The 21,926-nt window shown below is 38.4% G+C and overlaps 1 protein-coding gene across 2 annotated transcripts in view; it reads left to right on the top strand.

The window, feature by feature from the left end:
* SLIT3 (slit guidance ligand 3) overlaps positions 1-21,926 on the top strand; it is a 409,547-nt gene that overhangs the window by 232,453 nt on the left and 155,168 nt on the right. For both annotated transcript variants that reach the window (XM_035105175.3, XM_035105174.3), the window contains exon 6: positions 16,942-17,013. In XM_035105175.3, coding sequence (XP_034961066.1) covers positions 16,942-17,013 — 72 coding nt within the window. The remainder of the gene's footprint in view (positions 1-16,941; positions 17,014-21,926) is intronic.

Here is a 21,926-nt window from a genome sequence, read left to right as displayed (position 1 = left end):
TAACCTGAAGCGAACTTCCCCATTGAAAGTAATGGAAAGTGGATTAATCCGTTCCAGACAGGTCTGCGGAGTACTTAAACTGAAAGTTATCAAACCGAAGCGTACTTAAACCGAGGTATGGGGCAGGAAACCTTGGAGAAGCAGCTGGAGAGAACGAAAAACTACTCACAGAAAAAGAGGCTACAGAAAGTTGAGCAGTTACAAATAGATTATGAAAAGCATGACAGTTGTAACCATAGGCTCAGACTCTACTTCTTCAATCAATGAAGTCAGAGAGAGGAAATTGCCCTTGGGCCAGCCACAGATATACATATTGAATCAGAGGCACTGGTTCTAGTGGAGCCTCCAGCCCAAGGAAGTTGTATTGTCTTTGGCCTCCAACTCAGAAGCCCTGGTGAAACCACAGCCCTAGTCCACTGTTCCATCAGATTCAACAGTCTGGGTCCTTTTAAATTAAGAGGCATACTGAGAAAGAGCTGTAGTTCATATTGAAGGTTCACTCTGAAAAAGCTGAAATGGCATTTGAGCTCTGATTTTATGGAGTATCCAACCTGAACCCTGTCCAGAGCTTCAAGGGGTACCATTGGAACTTCACCTTAGAACTGCTGAAGCTGTCACTCCAAACTGTGACACCTGGTTCTGGTTATCCAGGAGGAGACATTAAAATGCACCTAACCTTGAGCTGGAATTACAGATAAGTCTACAACGTCTTAGGCATGCCCAGACACACTCATGTGGTTGTTGGCATTTTCTGCCTTGCTCCTTCTGTTTCAACTTAGTCTTTTCTATTTCTACTCTTGACTCCCTCCAGTCGGCCTTTAATCAGGGCAGTCTCGAGCAGGTCGGGCGCCATGGCGCTGAGGCGTGGAGATCGCTCTGGCGCCCCCGCCCTCGCAGCGCGCAGCATGGCTTCCACACGGCTTTGCTGCGCAGCGCCCTGCCTGCCGACCCGGCGCCCTGGCACCCCGCACCACCGGGACTATACCTAGAGCCGGCCCTGCCTTTAATCTTCTGCAGTTCACTGAAACTCCCCTTCTGATAACCAAATAAGATAATTTAAGAGCAAAATCTGAGCATGCTCCTTGACCTCTTTGGGTTGCTTCAACACAATGGATCATTTTATATTGCTTTACTTTAGTTATAGTTACAGGTAGGTAGCTGTGTTGGTCAGACGTAGTTGAAACAAAATAAAAAAATTCCTTCCAGCAGCACCTTAAAGACCAACTAAGTTTTTATTTTGGTATGAGCTTTTGGTCTGAAGAAGTGTGCATGCACACGAAAGCTCATACCAAAATAAAAACTTAGTTGGTATTTAATAACTACTTCAGTTATGATATGTCTCCATGATTTTGCCCTCATTTGGTTCTCTCCCTAGTCCCTACCCATCCAAGTATCCCTTTTTTATTTTTTATTAGGGAGCTCTCTTCCACAGCCTTCCCTCTGTCTATTGGGATTTTTCAAGAACTTGTTATTGTCTTTCTGCAGCTCTCTGCAGCTCTTTGTCTACATGTTATCCCTCAGTGACCTCATCAAATACCATGACTTTCCAGACAATCTATACATCTATATGCCATCCAGTTCTACCTCTCTACCAAGTATTTTCTCCCTCTTTTTGTCCAAACTTACCAAATGACTTGGTTGGATATTTCCACTGTAACGCTTCACTGTTCACAAAATCAACATGTCATACCCTAAAATCATCATATTTCATATTTTATCCCAAGCCCTTTTTGCCTCATATCCACTGCCTTATCCACATATAAAGCCTTGACTTTCTTTGTCTCTTCTTCTTCTTCTTCTTCTTCTTCTTCTTCTTCTTCTTCTTCTTCTTCTTCTTCTTCTTCTTCTTCTTCTTCTTCTTCTTCTTCTTCCCAAGACTATAGCTTCTCCTTTTGCAGCTCTGCAGAAATATCATGCTTTATCTTTGTCACCCTGGTCATCCCTCACCTTGACCACTACAATATTCTCTTCTCTGCTCTTCCCTGTATGTCACCTCAGCTCCCTTGCTTCCATCCAGCATTCTGCTGCCAGGATCATTCAGCACTCTCATCAGTGGGACCACGTGTTCCTCAATTCAGCAGAAAGGTCACCATTGCCTTTCCCTGTTTATTTCCCTGCTATTTTATCCCAGTACATCCCTGCCCATGACCATCATTCATCCAGTTCTATTACCCTCAGCCTTCTCCTGCTCCTTCAAATGACTCCACCCCTTTCTTCCCCTTATACTTGGATACACTTTTTAAAACACTGGTGTGATGTCACTTCTTCCAAATATCTTCTACTTTTCTGTAAAACCTTTGCTGCAACCCTTTAGTTCCAATGCCTCACTGTAATAAAGTCTCCATGCATATAACTGCAGTAAAAGCATATTGCTTACATTTACTTACCACTATTTTCTTCATCTTTTTCTTTTGTTTCCAGGAAGCAGCATATTATAAGGTTGCATATAGACTAAGAGCAAAGGGTAGCTGGAGGAAAATTAGGGGAGTAAGGAGATGATGAAGCCTGTCTATGCACAGGAGTGGAATCAAGACAAGGCATTAGTAGAGTTTGGACCAAGAGCAACTCTGCTTTGCAGCACTTGCAGAGCCTCATGACCTTGATTCAAATTCAGTCACTGCTTCATGGATCTGACACTGATTTGGCTTCATCTGTTAACAAAGGCAGTATAGCTGCTTAATGAAGATCCAGCCGGATTCAGACATGCCCCATAACTACAGTTTGGCTCATATTGGCTCCAGCTTTTGTGACCTTTGCCCTTTCTTTGCCCTTTCTGCACATGAGCTCTGATTGGAAGAAATGCATGGGAAACTAATTTGACACATAGATTGTGCCCTGCCCATTGTGTATGTACTTAACGGTGGCAATCTGAGGAGATAATTCCCTAAGCGAAAACAATTCCTCTTGGCTTAATTGCAGTAACTAGGATAGGGTACAGGTTGGATCACCATGAAGAAGACTATATTCTAATTAATATAGTCAATGAAGAAGAATATATTCTAATTTGCAAACTAAATAACTGAGAATGTAATTTGGTTTCCATCCAGACTTAGATTCCAGTACCTGGTACAAACAGTGGCTAGAATTCTGGCCTCTGCAACAGGAACACTTTATTGCAATTAAAGTTATGCAGCTGGGTACAGTCAGTGAAATCTGTGGAAGTACGGTTTGCTTAAAAGATTGCTTTGGAATGTTGGGCAGAAGAAACATTCACATTCATTTTGTGTTTCTGGGTGTAGGCTTTGCTAGTCAGGGTGGATCTGCCTCTGCTGTCCAGGTGCTAACTATTGATTCTCTCTTTTTATGGTTCTTTAAATCAGACTAGGATCAAACATACTTTCAAAAAGTGAACACAGTCTAATAGAGGACTGCCCTCTAGGACACCCTAAAATGTATGGATTGGAGGTGAAATTTGATAAGTAACAAATCTAAATAATTGGAGCAGTCACAATTTAAAATCTTATTTAGGCTCCATGTTAATCCATGTGTTATTTACCTGTGTGTTAATCCAATTGAACTCAATGGACTTTGCTTCTGAGTAGGAATTCATTGGATTGCACTGCATATTTTAATTCCTTTCATGCTATATTTGATATTGCTTATGTAATTAGGCAATTTCATCCAGGTATGTCCTATGTTTAAGGAAACTTTCTTATGTACACCGACAGAATTATCTTCAACAGATTTTCCTATTACTTATTCTCATTGTGGAAATGTTTACTACATACACATTTTGGTACATTTCTCTTTTTAGCAGAACTATGATTAGAGCTTTTTGTGCTCAGGACTGATACTCAGCTTTCCTTTGTGTTCTAAGTGCAACTGTATTGACCCCAGTTTTATACTTGGAGAATGGGAGGAGGAAGTTTTGAAAGGTCATTGGCTATTGTTGAGTTGTTGTCATCAGTTATGTTAACCTGCTCCACTATGACCTTGAATGGAACATTCTTTACCTTCCTTGTTTGAGGCGGGAGTCAAATGTTTGTAATGGAATGGTGCCTGAAAAATGTCACTTTAGCTCAGAGGAATAGTTTCCACAACTAAGTATAATTCATATGACTAAATGTTGCATGACTGTGTTTAATGTTTCATTCAGTTACACCAAAACTGGGCAGCAAAAGAAGTCAAAGGTTGAATAGTAAGGATAGATAAATACATGAGGTTAAAGCTGACCTTTAGAAAAATTTATTGCCATTGATATTAAACAAAACCTCCTTGTCAGGCACTTGATTGGAACATTTAACTAAATTAATTTGGTCAGTGCCATATGTTGCGTAGCTGTGTAGCTTTGCTAAATAGATGGCAGTGTGATTCAAAAATCATGTAAAATCCAACATTCTAAAAAAAAAAAATTCCTTTGACTAAAAATGTACACTTAGAGGTGATCCTTGACTAATTTATGCTGACTTCATGCCAACTTCGGATATATTTGTTGAATATTTCCTGTAGCATATATTTGGGGCTGTCAGGGAGGCTTTTATCCTAGGAAAAAATTGTGCTGGTTTTAATTACAATTTTAAATAGCTCTATAACCATTGTGAACTCTGGGTTTACATCATTTTTATGATAGCCTCATAGTTCCTGGTTTATTGATTTTGTCATTTGTTTCATTACATTTAATGCAAACCTTTTGTACTGAGTTACTCTGTTCTCTGGGGATTGTTGGGAGGGGAGGGGGAGAGTGAGCATGTAGTGTCTTGGCCAAAACAGCAGAACACATATAATTTAACCATGGACTGAACCAATCGTGAAGGGCTATTAATACTGTTCAGCAAGATGCTGCAGAATTATGCCAGTGTGACCCCTTCACTTAAACTCATTGGGAGAGCAGGATTTTCAGGCAATATTTGTGTCTGCTCAGCACCCCCTTTTTCAACAAAGTGGAAATAATTCTAGGAATATAGCCCTGTGACATAATTGATAAAGGTGGTGCAAAATGGTTGGGATATTATTTTCTACATATGCATATAAGCAATGAACTCATGTAGTCTAATGATGTTGGCCATAGAATATTTCTTAGACTTAGAACTGATCTGTATATACTGTAGAGTATAAGGGGCAGCCATCCCGAGGGCTGTATCACTTCAGAAAAACTAGTATGCAGGGAGAAGTCTAGCCTAGAACCTTCTCTCTGACACATTAGCTTTCTAAATGCAGGGCTGGTGGCAATTAGTAAATCTAGATTACATTTTAGTTAAAAAACAACAACAGACTCTTGTGGCATCCTCAAAGCTAACAAATTTATTACAGTGTAAACCAGAACAATAGATTAAGTTACAGTCTTCTTTTGGGAGATGTTGGATTTGTACATTTATGTGTTCCTGTTGTACTCATTTTGTATATATGCAGACTATATAAGAAAAAGTAAAGCGGGTGGTCTGTATCTCAGATGTCTGACTATCCGTTAGCGGAAATTAAAACAAAAATGAAAAAACCCTCAAGCAATAATTTTTAAGAGGGATGGAGGGGATGAAAAAAATAGGAGGCTTAACTGCTCAGGTTTTATGTCTGTGTTTTAAACATTTAAAAACCTATGCTTCCTGCAATGGCAGGGGTGGTGTATAGCATAGCTCAGTGGTAGATCACATGCTTTGCATGCAAAAGGCCCCAGATTTAATTCCTGGCATCTCAAGGTAGGCCTGTAAGAAGAGATCTTTGTTTGTAGAGCTGCTGCCAGTCAGTGGAAGACCAATGGTTTGATTCAGTACAAGGCATACTGGATATTTGACATCCTGATGTCTTTTTATTTTCCTAAAAGCTGCTGTGGGAGGGAGGTAGTTTGGGTTGTGGTTAGAGCACTATGAAAGGTTGGCTTTATCCCTTTCACTAGCCCTAATTCCTGAATGGAAAATCCTGTCCTCTCTATCGCTGCTATTAGGTGTAGAATACCACCATGTTTCCCCCCCTCTGTAGTTAATAGCGGCAACTTCCAGGGACATGCTGAAACATGAAGGAATCTGAAATTAGGGTTAAAGTCAGTAGTGGGTGGTGGGCTGGGGCGCTGCCGATCACCTGCCCCCCCCCCAGCCATTCATGTTGCTGCTACTCACCAGGAGGTGAAGAACAAGATGGCAGTGAATTTAATGTGGTGTGACTGTACCAGCGGAGCCATTTTGCTGTCACTGCTGCTTATCAGGATGGGACAGGGCGACGGCAAGGCCAAGCTGACAAGCAGAATGGTAGGAGCATCTGAATGACTCTGCCAGAACACATGCACACCTCCATCCTCACCACTGCTCTGCCCCATTTCCATCCAAATAAGCTTTAGTGACGACAGTGTCAGGAGGACTGCTCTGCTGCTCTATCCCACCGTATGCGCTGCTACTTCAGGTATATGTGTACAGTATAGAATTGCAGCCTTAGGAATCCTTTTTTTTCCTTCTGCAAAATGGAAATGCCCAGAAAGTGTTTATTGAATGTAAATTGATAATCATTTGAAACATGTATCAGTTTGGAGCTGAAAACTGAGTAGAGAACCCTTAAGTCCTATATCTCTTCCCCCCCCATCCCCATTACACTTTGCTAGGTAAAAGGCTGTTAGGTTTTCTTCCAATAGTTAGAGGAGGTGCAATTCATTATTTATTTGGAAGCTTTGAGAGGTTTCAGAATTGATGGGTAGTAAACATCAATTCAGGGACACGGGTGGTGCTGTGGGTTAAACCACAGAGCCTAGGGCTTGCTGATCAGAAGGTCGGCGGTTCGAATCCCTGTGACGGGGTGAGCTCCCGTTGCTCGGTCCCAGCTCCTGCCAACCTAGCAGTTTGAAAGCACGTCAAAGTGCAAGTAGATAAATAGGTACTGCTACAGCGGGAAGGTAAACACCATTCTGTGTGCTGCTCTGGTTTACCAGAAGCGGCTTTGTCATGCTGGCCACATGACCTGGAAGCTGTACGCCGGCTCCCTCGGCCAATAACGTGAGATGAGCGCCGCGACCCCAGAGTCGGCCACGACTGGTCCTAATGGTCAGGGGTCCCTTTACCTTTACCTTTAAACATCAATTCACATCAGAAACTTTGCTTTCTAAAGTACGGTACATTGAGATTTTTAAAGTTGATGTAAAGTGCTTTTAAGAGTATTCTAAGTAGAATTCCACTGGCTTTGATCTAAATTTAGTCGTACTTTAAGTAAATCATTTGAAATTTATGAGATTTCAGTTAGTAATGGCTAATTTAAGTGTCATTGATTTCACTAGGTCTCTTGAAAGTGAAAGTGTTAATCCAGCCTGATTCACATTATGACAATCCCAATCTGTTTTATTATGAAAGGTTCTGTAATGGCCTCGGTCCGGTATACCTGAAGGAGCGTCTCCACCCCCATCGTTCTGCCCGGACACTGAGGTCCAGCTCCGAGGGCCTTCTGGCGGTTCCCTCATTACGAGAAGCCAAGTTACAGGGAACCAGGCAGAGGGCCTTCTCGGTAGTGGCACCCACCCTGTGGAATGCCCTCCCACTAGAGGTCAAAGAGAACAATTACCAGACCTTTAGAAGGCATCTCAAGGCAGCCCTGTTTAGGGAAGCTTTTAATGTTTGATGGATTTTTGTATTTTAGAATTTCTGTTTTTTTGGAAGCCGCCCAGAGTGGCTGGGGGAACCCGGCCAGATGGGCGGGGTATAAATAATAAATTATTATTATTATTATTATTATTATTATTATTATTATTATTATTATTATTACTTAATGTATGGCAGGGATGGGAAAACTGTGGTATTCTAGATGTTGCTGATCTACACCTCCCCTTCTCTCTGACCATTAGCCATGCTGTTTGTGGCTGATGAGCGTTGGAATCCAACCACAGCTGGAGAGCTATAGGTTCCCATCCCTGAATATGAACTAGGAAAATCAAAGTTTACAAACAGTCTTTCTTCAGTGTCACATTATAATCTATATGTAATATCCTCCTTTGGAAAAGGGTGCAAGAGTTTATTTTTGAAATGTAGAAAGTTGTCTTGAATGTGTCTGCTAACTTTAATTCGTTTGTCTCAATCGTCAAGGATGTTATCACACTAAATTGTGCATTTCATGTTTCCTGCATCCCTTGAAAATGAACTGAGGTTCATATTTGAAATGAAGAAAGTTATCCTGAAAGTCTACACCAGCATTCATTTCAGTGTTATCCAGTAGACATACTGCACTATATTCAGGGATAATGCAGTAATTTTCTTGAACTTTGAGACTGTGGTATGCAATTTTCAGAAGAAAATTCTGTGCTTCATGTTTTAACCAATGTTTGACCCCTCCCCCCCCCCACACACACATTATCACTTTGAAAATATTATGAGGGAATTGAGCTGGGGTTTTAAGTTGAAATTTTGCCTTAAATGTGTGTACCAAACTGTTGTCTCAGTTCTCCAAGAGTGTTACTGCATTACAAACAAATGGGGAGGAATTTAACATCACACTAAGGCTGTCAGGGCAAGCATTTCAGTTTGTGGAATGGAACAATCCCTCTTCTCCTTACCCTGTGCACTGTTCTGGCCTACCGAGCCAATTTCAATAGAGTGAGGAAGCGCTGTTATACAAGCAGAAACCAGTGCAAAGGGCTTCTGCTAATGGGAATCATTAGTTGAATCCCACCATTGGAATTCAAGCAGGCTAACCCAGGTTAATCCAAAAGACTTGTTCTTCATTTGGTCAATAGGATCATTTTTAAAATGTTGTTTTTTTAGTTACTGAAACAGATCAGAAGTTGAGTTCTCAAGAGGAATGCTTCTTTTAGCAGCCAGCAGCATTTATCTAGTGGGAGCAAATCCGAATTATTAAATCTGCCTGTACAAGCAATAAAATCAGATCAGACTGTCCTGTAGTTTAATTAATGGCTTCAAAAGTCAATTTTCCTCTTCCCAAGCAGCCATCTTCCTCCAATTTAAATTATTATTTTTAGAAGTCAAGATCCAATCTTTGATGCAAAGTTGAGCATTCAAAGTTTGTGTTCTGAAAGGATTCTAATGATTTTTTAGAGTAGAAAACTCCACACAGCATATGAAAAGGGATTTCAGTTTGAACAATGTTAAATTAACCCCCCTTTTCAAGTGGTTTGGATCTTAACCTAGATATTGTAATGTTGTCATTATATACAGCACCACAGAAGTACATGGTGCTTTGGAGTTCCTTAAGTAAAAATCTGTAAGCTCTTGATGCACTTAGAATCTAAATTTTTAGAGTTGAGAAAACAACAAAAGGGAGAAGAGTGAGACATAATATGATATATATAAGTTGCAGGATTTGTTATCAAAGCCTGAAACGTGGTTGGGACACTTACCGTAACATCTCTTTGAGAAAGGCCATAATGGCTATTTCCCCTCCCTTCTCATATTTACTCTTCCCCACTGGGCAGTGGAGAACAACAGATGGTTATCAGTCAAGAGTAACTAGGGAAACCAATAAAACCTTCACCAATTGCTATGGAGATGGTCTTTTATGTGTTTGGTATGCAGTGTTCATTACATCAGCAATTGAGCAAAATAAAACAAGGATGTTGTAAAAATCCTGAAACTGAAAAGTGGGGAAGGGAATGAGGGAGATTTAAGATTTTAATATGATCATTAAATTCAGATCTGTATTTTTCATAATATTTACTTACAATATAACTCAAGGCCATTCTCAGTCTAAAGAAATAGCAAGTTTTCAAGCCATACAAAATAAATGTGAGTGTGCACATACATGCACATATGTGTGCATGCAGGCATTCTTGCAAAGTTGGTAAGAACCTGTTAGATCTTTGCATAGTTCTAGTAAATGTAGGTGAGTGTCAAGTGATCTTTCCCAAACTAGGAAGGAGGTGGAAACTTTTGTGATACCTACAGTACTCATTTTATAACATTTATTTCATTAATACAATTTATATTAGGCATTTATCAGTTTCTTAGAATGCTTAGTGCATTTAACATATATTTTATTGTTGTAAGCATTACAAAAAAACTCTTTAAGATAGGTTGGTAGCATTATTACCATGTTATAGTTGTGGGAAAGTGTCAGAGAAAGCTGCCTGCCTTAAGCCATCTAGTGAGTACATGGCAGAATCAAAATTCAAATTCTTATTTCTTTAGTACCATGGTTCATAGGAATCTGCCTTATACCAAGTCAGATGATTGGTTCATAGAGCTCAGTATTGTTTGCACTCACAGTATTGTTTTCACTCAGCAGGGGTCTCCCCCAGCCATGCCACACACTGAAACTAGGATAATTTATTTACAAAGCATGTGCTTTACCTCTAAGCCATAGCTCTCCCCTTGAATTTTGTTTGAATTTTGTTTAGATTGCGGGGAAGTAATTAACTTTTGTTTTAACAATGTGTAGAATATGCAGTCTGTAAATATGCAATTGCTGCAATTTAAAATTTCTTCACCTTCAGCAATTCAGATCTATTGGTCTGTTCACGGTATTGTGTCTGTTGATCATGCCTTTGCTATGATCCTATGAATAGCCAAAAACTGCATTACTTTCTACCTGATGTTTTGCATAATTCAAAAGCATTGTTACTGGATTCACTTGCAATTGACAACCGGCTAGTTCTTTAATTATTTCTCTCCACAATTCTTTTAATTAAGCAACAATCCCACCAAATATGGAAAAAATGTACCTTTAATTTTTCTAAACCTCCAACAGATATCTGATGCTGTTCCTTTAATTAATTAATTTAGCGTATAATACTATTTTGCATTATTTTATAAAAAAAATACTGTTTGAGGTTTACTTTAATTAAGTTTATTACCTTCTGTTTGTATGCACAGCCACATTTTTCATGAGAAATCTCCACAATGAATTCCTTCTCCCAATTTTTTTTTAACCGATTGGATATGTCTGTGCATTCCTCTTGTCCTTTAAATTTTGAAACATGGGCTTACATAAATCCTGAACTGTTGCTGATTTAAGCTGTATCTAAAACAGTGTCTGCTTTCTCTAAAGAAACTTCGTAAGAGTCTGGGTCCAGGCCACCAACACAAATGATTTTTGGAACCTATTATAAACATATTTATGCTCCCAGGCCTTTGCTGGTGTTTAATTCCAGTAGATTGTTATGTTTTTAACTGAGCCCTGGGATATTAGTTGCAGTGTGTGTGTGTGTGTGTGAGAGAGAGAGAGAGAGAGAGAGAGAGAGATATTTTAGTGTTGATGAATTATTCTTAAAATCTGCTGTACGCTAAATGAGGCCTGATGTGAAAGGAAGTATAAAAATGTTTGAGAAATACTGCACATTTTATATATGTGTTATATAAAAGCTTTTCTCGTACCATGTTCAGTAGCAAGAGAAACTTTGTATGTACATAGCAGTTGTTCCGAAAGTCTGTTGAAAGTGCAGAAGAGCATAGGAAGATACTTTGTACTGAGTCATTCTACTGATCCATCAAGCTCAGCTTTTTGGCACAAACTAGCAGTCGCTCTCCAGGGTTTCAGGCAGGATGTTTCACATCATACCTGGAGATGACAGAGGTTGAACCGGGGACCTTCTGCATGCAAAAGTAGATAACCTTCCACTCTCCATCCCCAAATACCTCAGGTGCAGAGCTTGCCACCTTGATCGTACTCCTCCCATGCATGTACACAAATAGATTGTGTTAAAAGTGTTCAAATCTCCCAGCAGTTGCATGATACAGCCTAAGGCTTATTGTTAGTGTTGGCTGTGCCTAAGAATAGCTGGATGGAAAGACTTCAGAATGTGAGTATAGCACTCATTTTAAACAAACACAGTTTGTCTAGGTGCATGTTAGGCTAGTACATTATATTTCTCCTAAAATATTAATAGACTTAAACGGGATCATTTCAAGTGCAGAGCCTGAAATGGCAGTGGAGGGCAAAAGGCGGCGGGGGGACGACGACGACTACCCAAATCAACCTGCTTTCATCTCCAGCTGTTTCTGGCTCTTCCCTGAGGCTACCTGCAGGTTAAGAATATAAAAATATCTCTACGGAATCAGAAGAGGGATCTATCTAGTCCAGCATTATTTCCAATAGTGTCTAGCTCTTACCGTATTATGTCTAACTGATTTTGTACAAACAAAACAAAAACTGAACGAAATGGAATAGTCAGTCACATACCTCTGGGAAGGCGACACAAAAGAAGACAGCCTTTCCCCCTGTTGTTTGTGCTCTCTGTATGTAAAATAGTGAGAGAGCACATAGAGCTTTCTTTCCTTCAGAGGGAAGCACCTGTGCCATTCCCTTGTACATAGTGTTGAAAGAGGAGGTTAGGGCAGAAAGTCCAAGCAGAAAAGGATTTAGATACCCTTGTCCCTACTCCACCCCACTGTCACTAACCTCATTGCTCACACCTACACAGCTCCCCTCTGTTTATTGATCTACCATTTCAGGCATGGAGGCAAGGGATTTTTTTGCATTTATTAGCCCAATTTCTTCTCAGTGTGCTTTATATCACCAATCAGACCTTCCTTCCACACACTCCCCCCTTTATGTGATGTGTGTTTATGCGTAACATAAAATCTGGATCCTGTTGTTCAGTTTTTTAAAAAAGCTCAGGGCTTTAAAAAAGACTAAACCAAAGATAGAGACCCTAAACACTATGGGTTAAATAGACAGTTACTTGTCACTGATCCACGATAGCTGGAACGTATGTGTGTTTTTAAGACACATGAAGTATTTTACTGAACATGAACTATTTCTGAATTTCCGTGCCTAAAGGGACTGTATTTCTTAGTATGTTTAGAACTGCTAATGCGTTGATCTTTCAAACCCAGCCAAGTCTCTGCAAGGATTGGGATAAACAATTTTGCTTTTGTTTTCATGTACAGTATCTAAAATCAAATGCATCTAACACTACACAAGAAAATAAGCAAACTTTGCATAACCAACACAGGTGTTAGGTGTTCTGCACAAAACACAATATCAGAGAACCTTGCAGATGCTAAGTGACTGCTTTAATATATTTTACTTAAAGTGTGTGAAGGGAAGGACGGATTTAGGTTTAACAATTCCTGCCTATTTTATCCCATTCATCAAAAGATGCACTACACTTGAAGTTGAGGGACTTAATATCTAAGGCTGTTGAATTCCATCCTCTCATCAGTTACAGCTAGGGATGGGGCAGAAATTTTATTCCATTCTAATTAAAGGTGAATTTACCTATTTTGTACTTTCTTAAACAATATTCAAACCCATATTATCTTTCAAAATTTGTGCATTTTTGGATTTTGCAATACATTTCTACAGCCAAGTAATGCATATACAATGGTAGGGGATGTATAAAATACACATGTTATGGAAAATAGCATACAACAGCAATTTAATGGAAAGAATGCATATATCAGGCAAAACTGCACGCAAAGATGTGCATATTAGGAGAAATTCACAATGAAATGCTGCTGAATTTTAATGTGGCCCTTAAATAAAGTGTAAACCGATGTGGAAAACTGAAGAGCTGAAAAATGAGAAACTTGAGCGAAGCCAAAATTGGCAAATTTGCCAATCCCTGGTTGCAAATGCTTCAGCTATCCTTATTTACTAGAAACAGCTCCTATTTTAAAAAATATATTTTCATTGAAATTCATAGGCAAGGGGTAGTCTAGTGCCTATTTAAATTATTACTAGCATGCACCCACATGTATTAGAATTCTTCAAATTTACCCAGTGTACCTAGAAAGCTAAATATCTGAAACTGTAAAGCTATACTTGTCTGCTCCAAAGTAAATTCCATTCAGATCAATGAGACTTACAGCTAAGTAAAGTTCATATGACTGTAGCATGAGAGTCAGTTCTTAGAAGAGACAGATGTGACTATGTGCGGTTCTGCTTCCTACATACACCTGATTATGTTTCTGAATGTGTTTGAATTGCAAGTGTTCAATAAGTTGCATCTAACTCCATTGTGAAAGGGGGGGGGGATGCAACATTCCAGTTCACAGTGTGTTTGTTTGTACTTATAGAATAATTTGCTTTTTTATAAAAAAAAAATAATTGACAAATGTGCCAATAAAAGAGTAAACAGTGTTAAATCTAAGAAGGAAACGAAAGTGTTATGGGCAGCGTGCTGATGCACATATCACATCTAAATCCAGAGCAGGTTAGGCTGTTTTGTGTTGTATGTTTTTATTATTATTATGCTCCATAAAATATATTCTTAATGTTGTACACCACTTTGGGGATGGGATCTTTTGATAAAGGGGGTGGTATATAAATAGAATTAACAACCACAACAACAATTGCAGAGTACATTAATACAAATATAATCAGCAAGGCAGAGAAGAGCCATCAGCAATGTGTTATGGGAAGGGGGGAGTGAGAGAGAAGGTGGAAGAAGCAGCTCAGGCCTTGACCCTTGAGTCAAAGGTGGAGCCGTGTTATATGTGTGTCTGTATTTTCAATAAACATATATTTTATAGCAAAGAGAATATAACAAACATCAACATTATAACAAATGGTGGAAATGACTTTAATTTATCATTTTAAAAGTTTACAGATAAAGACCAAGGTTTGTATCTGGCTATGTACCTCCGCTTACAAAAGGTTCTTTGCTTGGAGGGGTGGGGGTGGGGCTTCTGTGAGAAAAAAAAGGTTTTTTTGTTCTTTTTGCCTGTAGTCTCATGTGCTGCTCCAGAGAGTTCCCCAAACCACTAGACAAGGGTTGGGGACACAGGAGGCTGAAGAAGGAAGGAGGAGTGGAAAATGCTTTGCCTTCTTTCTCTACACAGAAGTGCCCTCTAGATCAAGGATCCTTCCATGATTGAAGATGCACAGTCTGATACAACCCCAACGAGCTACAAAAGGATTTTCAGTTAATTGTTTTGTAGCCATGTGTAATGCCGTCTCATGCTTCAAAAAGCCAACCTGGCAAGGGTGGAGAAATTGCCTTCTTCCAACAGTTAGCTGATTCATTACTAATTCCAAATCCTTTGAACAGTACTGACATTATTGTTTAAGTGCGTGTGTGTGTGATGATGATGATTTTCTGAGATTGCTATGACCATGATGGTCAAAACAACAATAAATGAAACATGGACAATTTTGTTTAGGTAATTAATTAACAATTTCAAAAGTTTTGAAGGTGTTTTTATACCTGCCCAATACCCCCTAATACAGTTACTTGACTTACTTTTTTTAAAAAAAGTCAGCAAAGTATCTGCACATCTCCAACAATCATCAATACACAGTGTGTAAATGTGTTTCAGACTAAAACAGTTTAAGTACAAGTTTGTCTTTGTTTTCACCTGTGAAATGTTGGGAGGTTTCAGTTACCGGTATGACTTGAGTGGGATTTAAGTATATTCTATTATTTTGCAAACTACTGTATGAAGTCGAAGCCTATTTAGTAACCTGGTCTAGGTTTCTTAGGAATTCCAGTGCTGGCATTGTCGGGACTGGGGGCTTGCTGGAGACATTTTGGGAAGCAGCTTGGAGAAGGATCCAAAACCCTTTCAGTTGCATGGCATGACCCCAAGTGGCAGGAAATTTAGACACACTTCTTAGCATGTCGAAATCTTTCCCGCCTTAAAAGCATGAACAACCACACACAGAGCAGCAAAAAAAAAAAAATGTATGAAGGAATGCGAAAACATTCCTTCACACTTGCTTCTGTCCTACCAGCTTCAGCCTGGTAGACCATAGAAGGTCTACAATTGGGCAGATGTTTTAGGATTGCAAGCTTAAAAACAAATTTCATGTTAGAAAAAAAATCCTTACCTAATTAGCTATCTTTGTTAACAAAATCTAATTTGTACTTGTTTTTCTTCTTCTTTGTTTTGAAATTCCAACAAAGTTTAAAGGTTTTCTCAGACTCACTGTAAGTAGCAAAATACACCACACCCGTGCTATACGCTACTAGAGAAATAATTCTGGAAGAGGTGGTCTTTATAAAGCCAAAAAATACCACACATGCATATGAAAGAAGTATCAGCAGGCTTGGAGGAGCAGCAAGATTTGTAGATGTATCCAAAAAAAAAACCTTACAAAAGTACAAAGCTCAGCATAATATACTGTATATAAAATTATAATTGCCTAGTCCAGAAATATGAACAGATGTGGCTGTGCCTGGGCCAAGTCAACCCCTGTGTGCAGACATTTTTTTGTGTCATTTTCTGTATTGAATTGGGCAAAGAGTTGTATATCTGTAGGTAGTGTGGAAACACCTGCTGAGATTTTATAATCAGTGATATAAACTGAGATCTTGAAATCAGCATTATAAGGCATTTTCTTCTTTGCATCTTTCTGTTATTTGGTAACCCCTGCATTTACCCAGCATATTCTAAAGTGCCTAAGGAAAAGAATTCACTCCTGGTGTGTGTATTTTTACATTTAATTCCTTGATTAGATCTGACTTGCTTGATATACTTGTAGTAATTCTGTGTTTGGTGGTCAGAAATGTTTCAATAGACAGGCCTACCAGATGGGGCCAGTAACAATGCAGAAAAAACATTGAACCACCACAGACATTTGGTGCTTGGAATAATAAAAAGACTATAAAATTAGATTAGTTGAGTCTAATTTGGAATTGGTATATTCCCCATACACCCTTGAAGCTCTTGGGCAGATAAAGCCTTGAGATTTAGTACTGTCAGGACGGAGGACTACAACTTCCAGTAAAAGGGGGAAAACAGCATTCTGTGAGGTCACGGGGGGCAGCGTGGTGACCTCCAATGATTTACAGGCCTTTAGCTTAATGAAATTGTTTCAGTGACATGACGGTAAAAGCTCATAATGGATTGGATGCCCTAATGTAATGAAATTATTCCCTTCTGCCTTAGAGGGGGGGAGCGCAATTAATATTTACTGAGACCTGACAGGCTTCAGTGTGCTGTAGTATGCAGCTCTTTCAGACAGTCAGTGAAAAGAGACAGAGCAGTGTGGCAGACTACAGGCAAGCTTCCTCCTGGTGACAAGCAAAGACTGCAAGGGGGTGGAGGGACACCTTAGTGACAGGGAAGCTTAGAACATGGTGCTCCAAGGCAGCGTGGTTACCAGGCAAGCCTTCATACTTTTCCTTCCTTCCTGCAGGCAACTGGACAACAATCAGATCAGCTGCATTGAAGATGGAGCCTTCCGAGCCCTGCGTGACTTGGAGATTCTGTGAGTTGACTTTCTGATTTATACGTGTGTGTGCGTGCATGTGTGTGTGTGAGAGAGAGTGAGACAGAGCGAGAGAGTGAGAGAGTGTGTGCGTGCATTTGGGCATGCATGCATGCGTGCATGCATACTGCAGTCCCATTATTTCAGTGTTAGCATCTTTTCTTTTTCTCTCGCTCTCTTTTTCCTAAAGTGTGTAGCCAGCGAAGAGAAATTTTCTCACTTGCTGACTTGATGTTACTGTTAATTCAACCATAAAAGAAGGCTTTGGTTCTATGGTCCTTAGAAGCCACAGTGGGTTTTGTACCGAACAGATTGGGTTTAATAGGTTCTAAAGCACATTGTTTTCTGTATACTAACAGCTAGAACCTGTATTTTTATGGATAGGAGGGTGGCTAACAGGTCTGAGTGGTGTAGTATTTGGAAGCAGTTTACAATTGACCTAGTCAGAGTGAAATAATTGTTAAACATACAGAAAGAGCTTTGGCATGAAAACACAATGGCTGAGAGGAAATCCCATTGTGAGGATTATGACAATCCCATTGTTAGGATTGTGATTTAGTATATGAGCAATGTGAACAACCTCTAATTTTAAAGATGCATTTTAAAATATATATGACCTCCTCATACTATTTGTTCTTGAGCATATTACTGGTATTTCTAATAATTACTAAAATTTACAAATTGTGGCCACCTTACCAAAGTCTTTTGCACACTGTAATTAAGAGTCTCCTTTGTAATGGTTATAATGTGCTCTTACAAAATAGTTGTGCCTTGCAAAGAGAGGCTGATCTCAGCCACATATGCAGGCATCATTGAATGCACCCAACATTAGTCATATTAAAAGCAGACCCAATAAAATTAATAAACATGCCTAACTTAGGTCCATTAATTTCAGTGGGCATACTCTGAGTAAAATTTTGTTGGATACAATCTTATATCCTTGTGCTTACTCCTTTTTAAAATCACACTAAATGATTTCGATGTTAGTCACTTACATAGAAGTTTTCAGATGATGTGGAGAAAGTTATTAAGTTTTTACTTTGTACCTCAAACCAAGGATGTTCTGAAGATATTTCACTTCATTAGTATATCAATGAATGCTCTCAAAATTTACAGGCTGTGATGGTAAATGGGATTAGGCCTTATTGAGCCTAAGGCTCAAAAAATAAGTTGTGGTCACCTAGAGGCCACATAGTTTATTTGCAGGGCAGGCGTGTCTCTCTACATGTTGCCCTTTTAATTACATTGTGGTCGCATACTGTATATACAAGAACCCTATTAACTAAAGTCTAGATGTGCTCATGGTGAGACAACGCCCTTTTTGCACATCCAGCGGCCCTGCCCATTTCTTAGTCCTGTTGTTTGCTGTGAACTAGAATCCATTAATGTCTTTTGGAAATAAGCTTGGAAACTTGTTTTCTACATGTGGTTCAGACATTGGAGTGCTGCTATTAAATGAATAAATTCATTCATTCAAGTTCTGATTAGTGATTGGAGAGATGCTCAGTGGCAGTCCCCACAGTGTCATTTAAAAAAGAAGAAGATATATTTTTATCTAGTATTGTTGTGATTGCCAATGTGGGCGGTAAATAAGGCATTTTGTATTTGTTTTTATTAACCCGCCCCCCAAAAAGTAAAAATATTTTTTAAAATGTTTCAATTTTTGTCTAACTGTTTACCAGAAAAGTTACTATGGTTCTGCGGAAATACATTAAATAGTAAGATATTTTGCCTTTCCCACAAGATCTTCAGTTCTCTAAATGTCCAGTAAGTTTGATTTTAAACGTTCTTTTGGAATTTTTAGAATATTTGAAGAATACAGGAATTATGGTTTTAACAAGTGACACCAAATAATGTCAGTCAGAATTAAAATCATCTTAAACTTTCTAGAGAAACATGTGAAATAGTAACATTCAAAATTGTGAATAATTTATGATGTACTGAACAATTGCCTATATTTATGAGATAGTTAAGTCCCAATGACACTCAAAGTATTTTATAAACAGAATAGGTGCTTTTTCTAGGCATGCAACAACTTCTGCTGTGGCTCCTATGACTAGAAAATTGTGCATTCATATTGTGCGAGTAACTTAAGACTGCTGAACTGTTTGAGTGATTAGCACAACATATTTGCATTAGAATGGGTTGCATAAAAATGTCTCATGTATATTCTTATGCAATTTGAATATTTTTTTCAATGGAACCTTCATGGTTATAATTTTACGCCATTTGATTTATTCAAATTCACACTAATAAAATCAGGGGAAGAGGTTTCCTTCCAATGTTTAGGATTATAGAGCAAACTGATTGGCCAAGAATTTAGATGTAATCCTATAATTGGCATCATTCCTTCATAGTTGACAAACATCCATTTTTGTCGATGTGATAGAAGATATGTAAGACTTTCATATTATTCTCAACAGAAAATACGCTTGGGCCAGGGAAAAATTAACCGCAGTAGTAGGCTTTGCAGTAGCTAGCTAAACAGTGGGTCAAACTTCGTGATATTGCTGATCATCATTATGGCAAATAAGTTGAGCCCAGAATTGTTATGTTAGCATTTTATGATATCTAGTAATGGTTGGTGTGTTGCCATTTACTTTCCTTGCAATAACACACAATATCGAGTCATACATAAGACTTTCTTCAGTTGCAGTATACTCTACTGTTACAAAAAGTGAATGAAATTTCCACAAAGAATAAGTTGGCTGCCTAAATTGAGTTATTTATTCTATTGCAGTATTAACATAATAATTGTTCTGAGAGAAATAATAGAAACAATATAGCAATTAAAACCAAGTATTGTAGATAGTCATAAAGATGGGGGGAAATTTTACCAAAAGACTTTTAGTTTCTAAATTAAAAAGTTTTAGATTGAAAGGCACATCTCTACATGGTCAAATCACTTAAGTTTGTATACAGAATGGCAATTTTTACAGAGGGCTTTTACTGAGTGACCACGTACCTTTGTATGTGCATGTATACATCTCACGGCGCTTCTCTTGCGTATCCCCATTTAAAACATTTTATATTTCTACTTTGTTGGCGTGCCAGATCCTTAATCCTTAATATGGTGAATTAACCACTGGTCAATTATCTGTTGGCTGAAATCTGATGGTATTGCACACATTGTCTTCAGTAGAATCAGGGTAAGCTAATGCAATTGTAATAAAATAGCAAATTTGTGATTTCAATTTATTATGACACTTCAACTACACATAATAACTCAGTAAGCTTTTCCTCAATATTTTCCTTATTGAAATAGCATGTTTGTCATATGTCACATGTACCGTTTTTGATTTGTGATAACATTGTATCAACAGTTAACCTAATATTTTCTATTTAATAAAAAATAGTTGTTCAATAGTCGTACCCTATTCCCTAAAGTATGTGTATTTTAGCTGCCCTTTTATTTTGGCCCTAAAAGGACTACAATCAACATATGCATTGTGGAAATACGCTGCCTCCATTTTCTTTTCACATCCTCGTTTACATTTGAGGATTGTATTTCAGATATGCATAGCATATACGAACTTGCATCTGCTTTCAAATGAAAGCTGCCTGGGGAGTTCCACTGTTTGGTTTTCAGTTTTTAAAAATAAAAATAAAAAATGAAATGAAGGGATGAAATGAGTCAGAATTAGACTTTTTGCTCCTTAGAACATGCTACTTGTCTGTTTGAGATCTTTGCCAGTGCTGACTAGAAAATAGTACTTTGTAACACACTCCAATCTGTCAAATTACCTTTTATCTGTAAGGCGAACCTCAGACTATGACAAAAATATATATGGTACATAAAGTGGTCAGGTTTTTGTCTTTAAATCTCATTCCTAAAAAGACTCTTTAGAGAACATGAATTTAAATTGATTTATTTATCAACTTGCCACTTTGTTGATATATATATATATATATATATATATATATATATATATATACCTAATTAGATGCAATGTTTAAAATCATGACATAATTCTAAGTAATTGAGATGTCACTGCTTAATGAAAATCTATAAATGGCAAGAGGATATGATTTGTTGTTCCGTTGTGCACCAAGTATAATCAGTTTAGGCAATTAGGATTAATTTGAATTGTGCAAGTTGCTTTCCTAACTATATAAGCACTATATGAGCAGAATATTTAATGAAGACCCTGATTTTCCACTTAACGTGAAAATTCAACTTCTTCTGTCATACAATAGTTTAGATATAGAGTAGAATGCAATAGAATAGATGCCCTTGCATTTACAAAAGGGGAGGGTTGATCCAGTGAATGCTCTGCTAATAGAAGAAGCGAATTCGATTTTCAGAATTTTTTCCTTGCCCCTGCAGCCTTTCATTCCATCTTCCACCGTTTTGAATAGTCTCCCAACCCTCTTGAGCTGCCTTGGGAGAGGCGATACTCGGGGCTGCAGGGTGGGAAGGAGGAAATTGGTGGAAAATGTCTCACTGTATTAGTGGATGCATCTACTGTACAAAAAAGCCCTTCCTTGGGTGCAAAGGCACCATTTAGATTCCACTGATAAAACAATTCCTAGTTTAAATCTGATATAGTTAGTGTGGAAGAGCGGAATGAATTTACATTATAATTATGTCACTAGTAGCGGTAATGTACTGTTTTTTGATCCTACAACTGAGAAACCAACAATTTGTTACAGCTACCGGTATAATTTTTGGAATTTGGTCAGTTAGAGAACTAAAAAAGTCTCATTTTAAATCAGATGTAATAGGAAGAAAATCAGATTGTCCCTTCCTTGCCTCATTCATTTTGATGTTTGGAAGATCAAAATACACACTGATTGACTGATTATTTTGATCCAACATGCAGAAAGATTTCTAGGGAAATGACTAGTTCCTCCTATCTTTGATTCACTAGCAATCTGGATGGACTCCAGCAGAAAGCAGTATAGGAACATCC

Source organism: Zootoca vivipara, chromosome 2 (assembly GCF_965207765.1).
Source record: "Zootoca vivipara chromosome 2, rZooViv2.hap1.1, whole genome shotgun sequence".
Lineage (NCBI taxonomy): Eukaryota > Metazoa > Chordata > Lepidosauria > Squamata > Lacertidae > Zootoca > Zootoca vivipara.
Note: the sequence above shows the minus strand (reverse complement) of the source record. Positions and strands in the feature narration are given on the sequence as shown.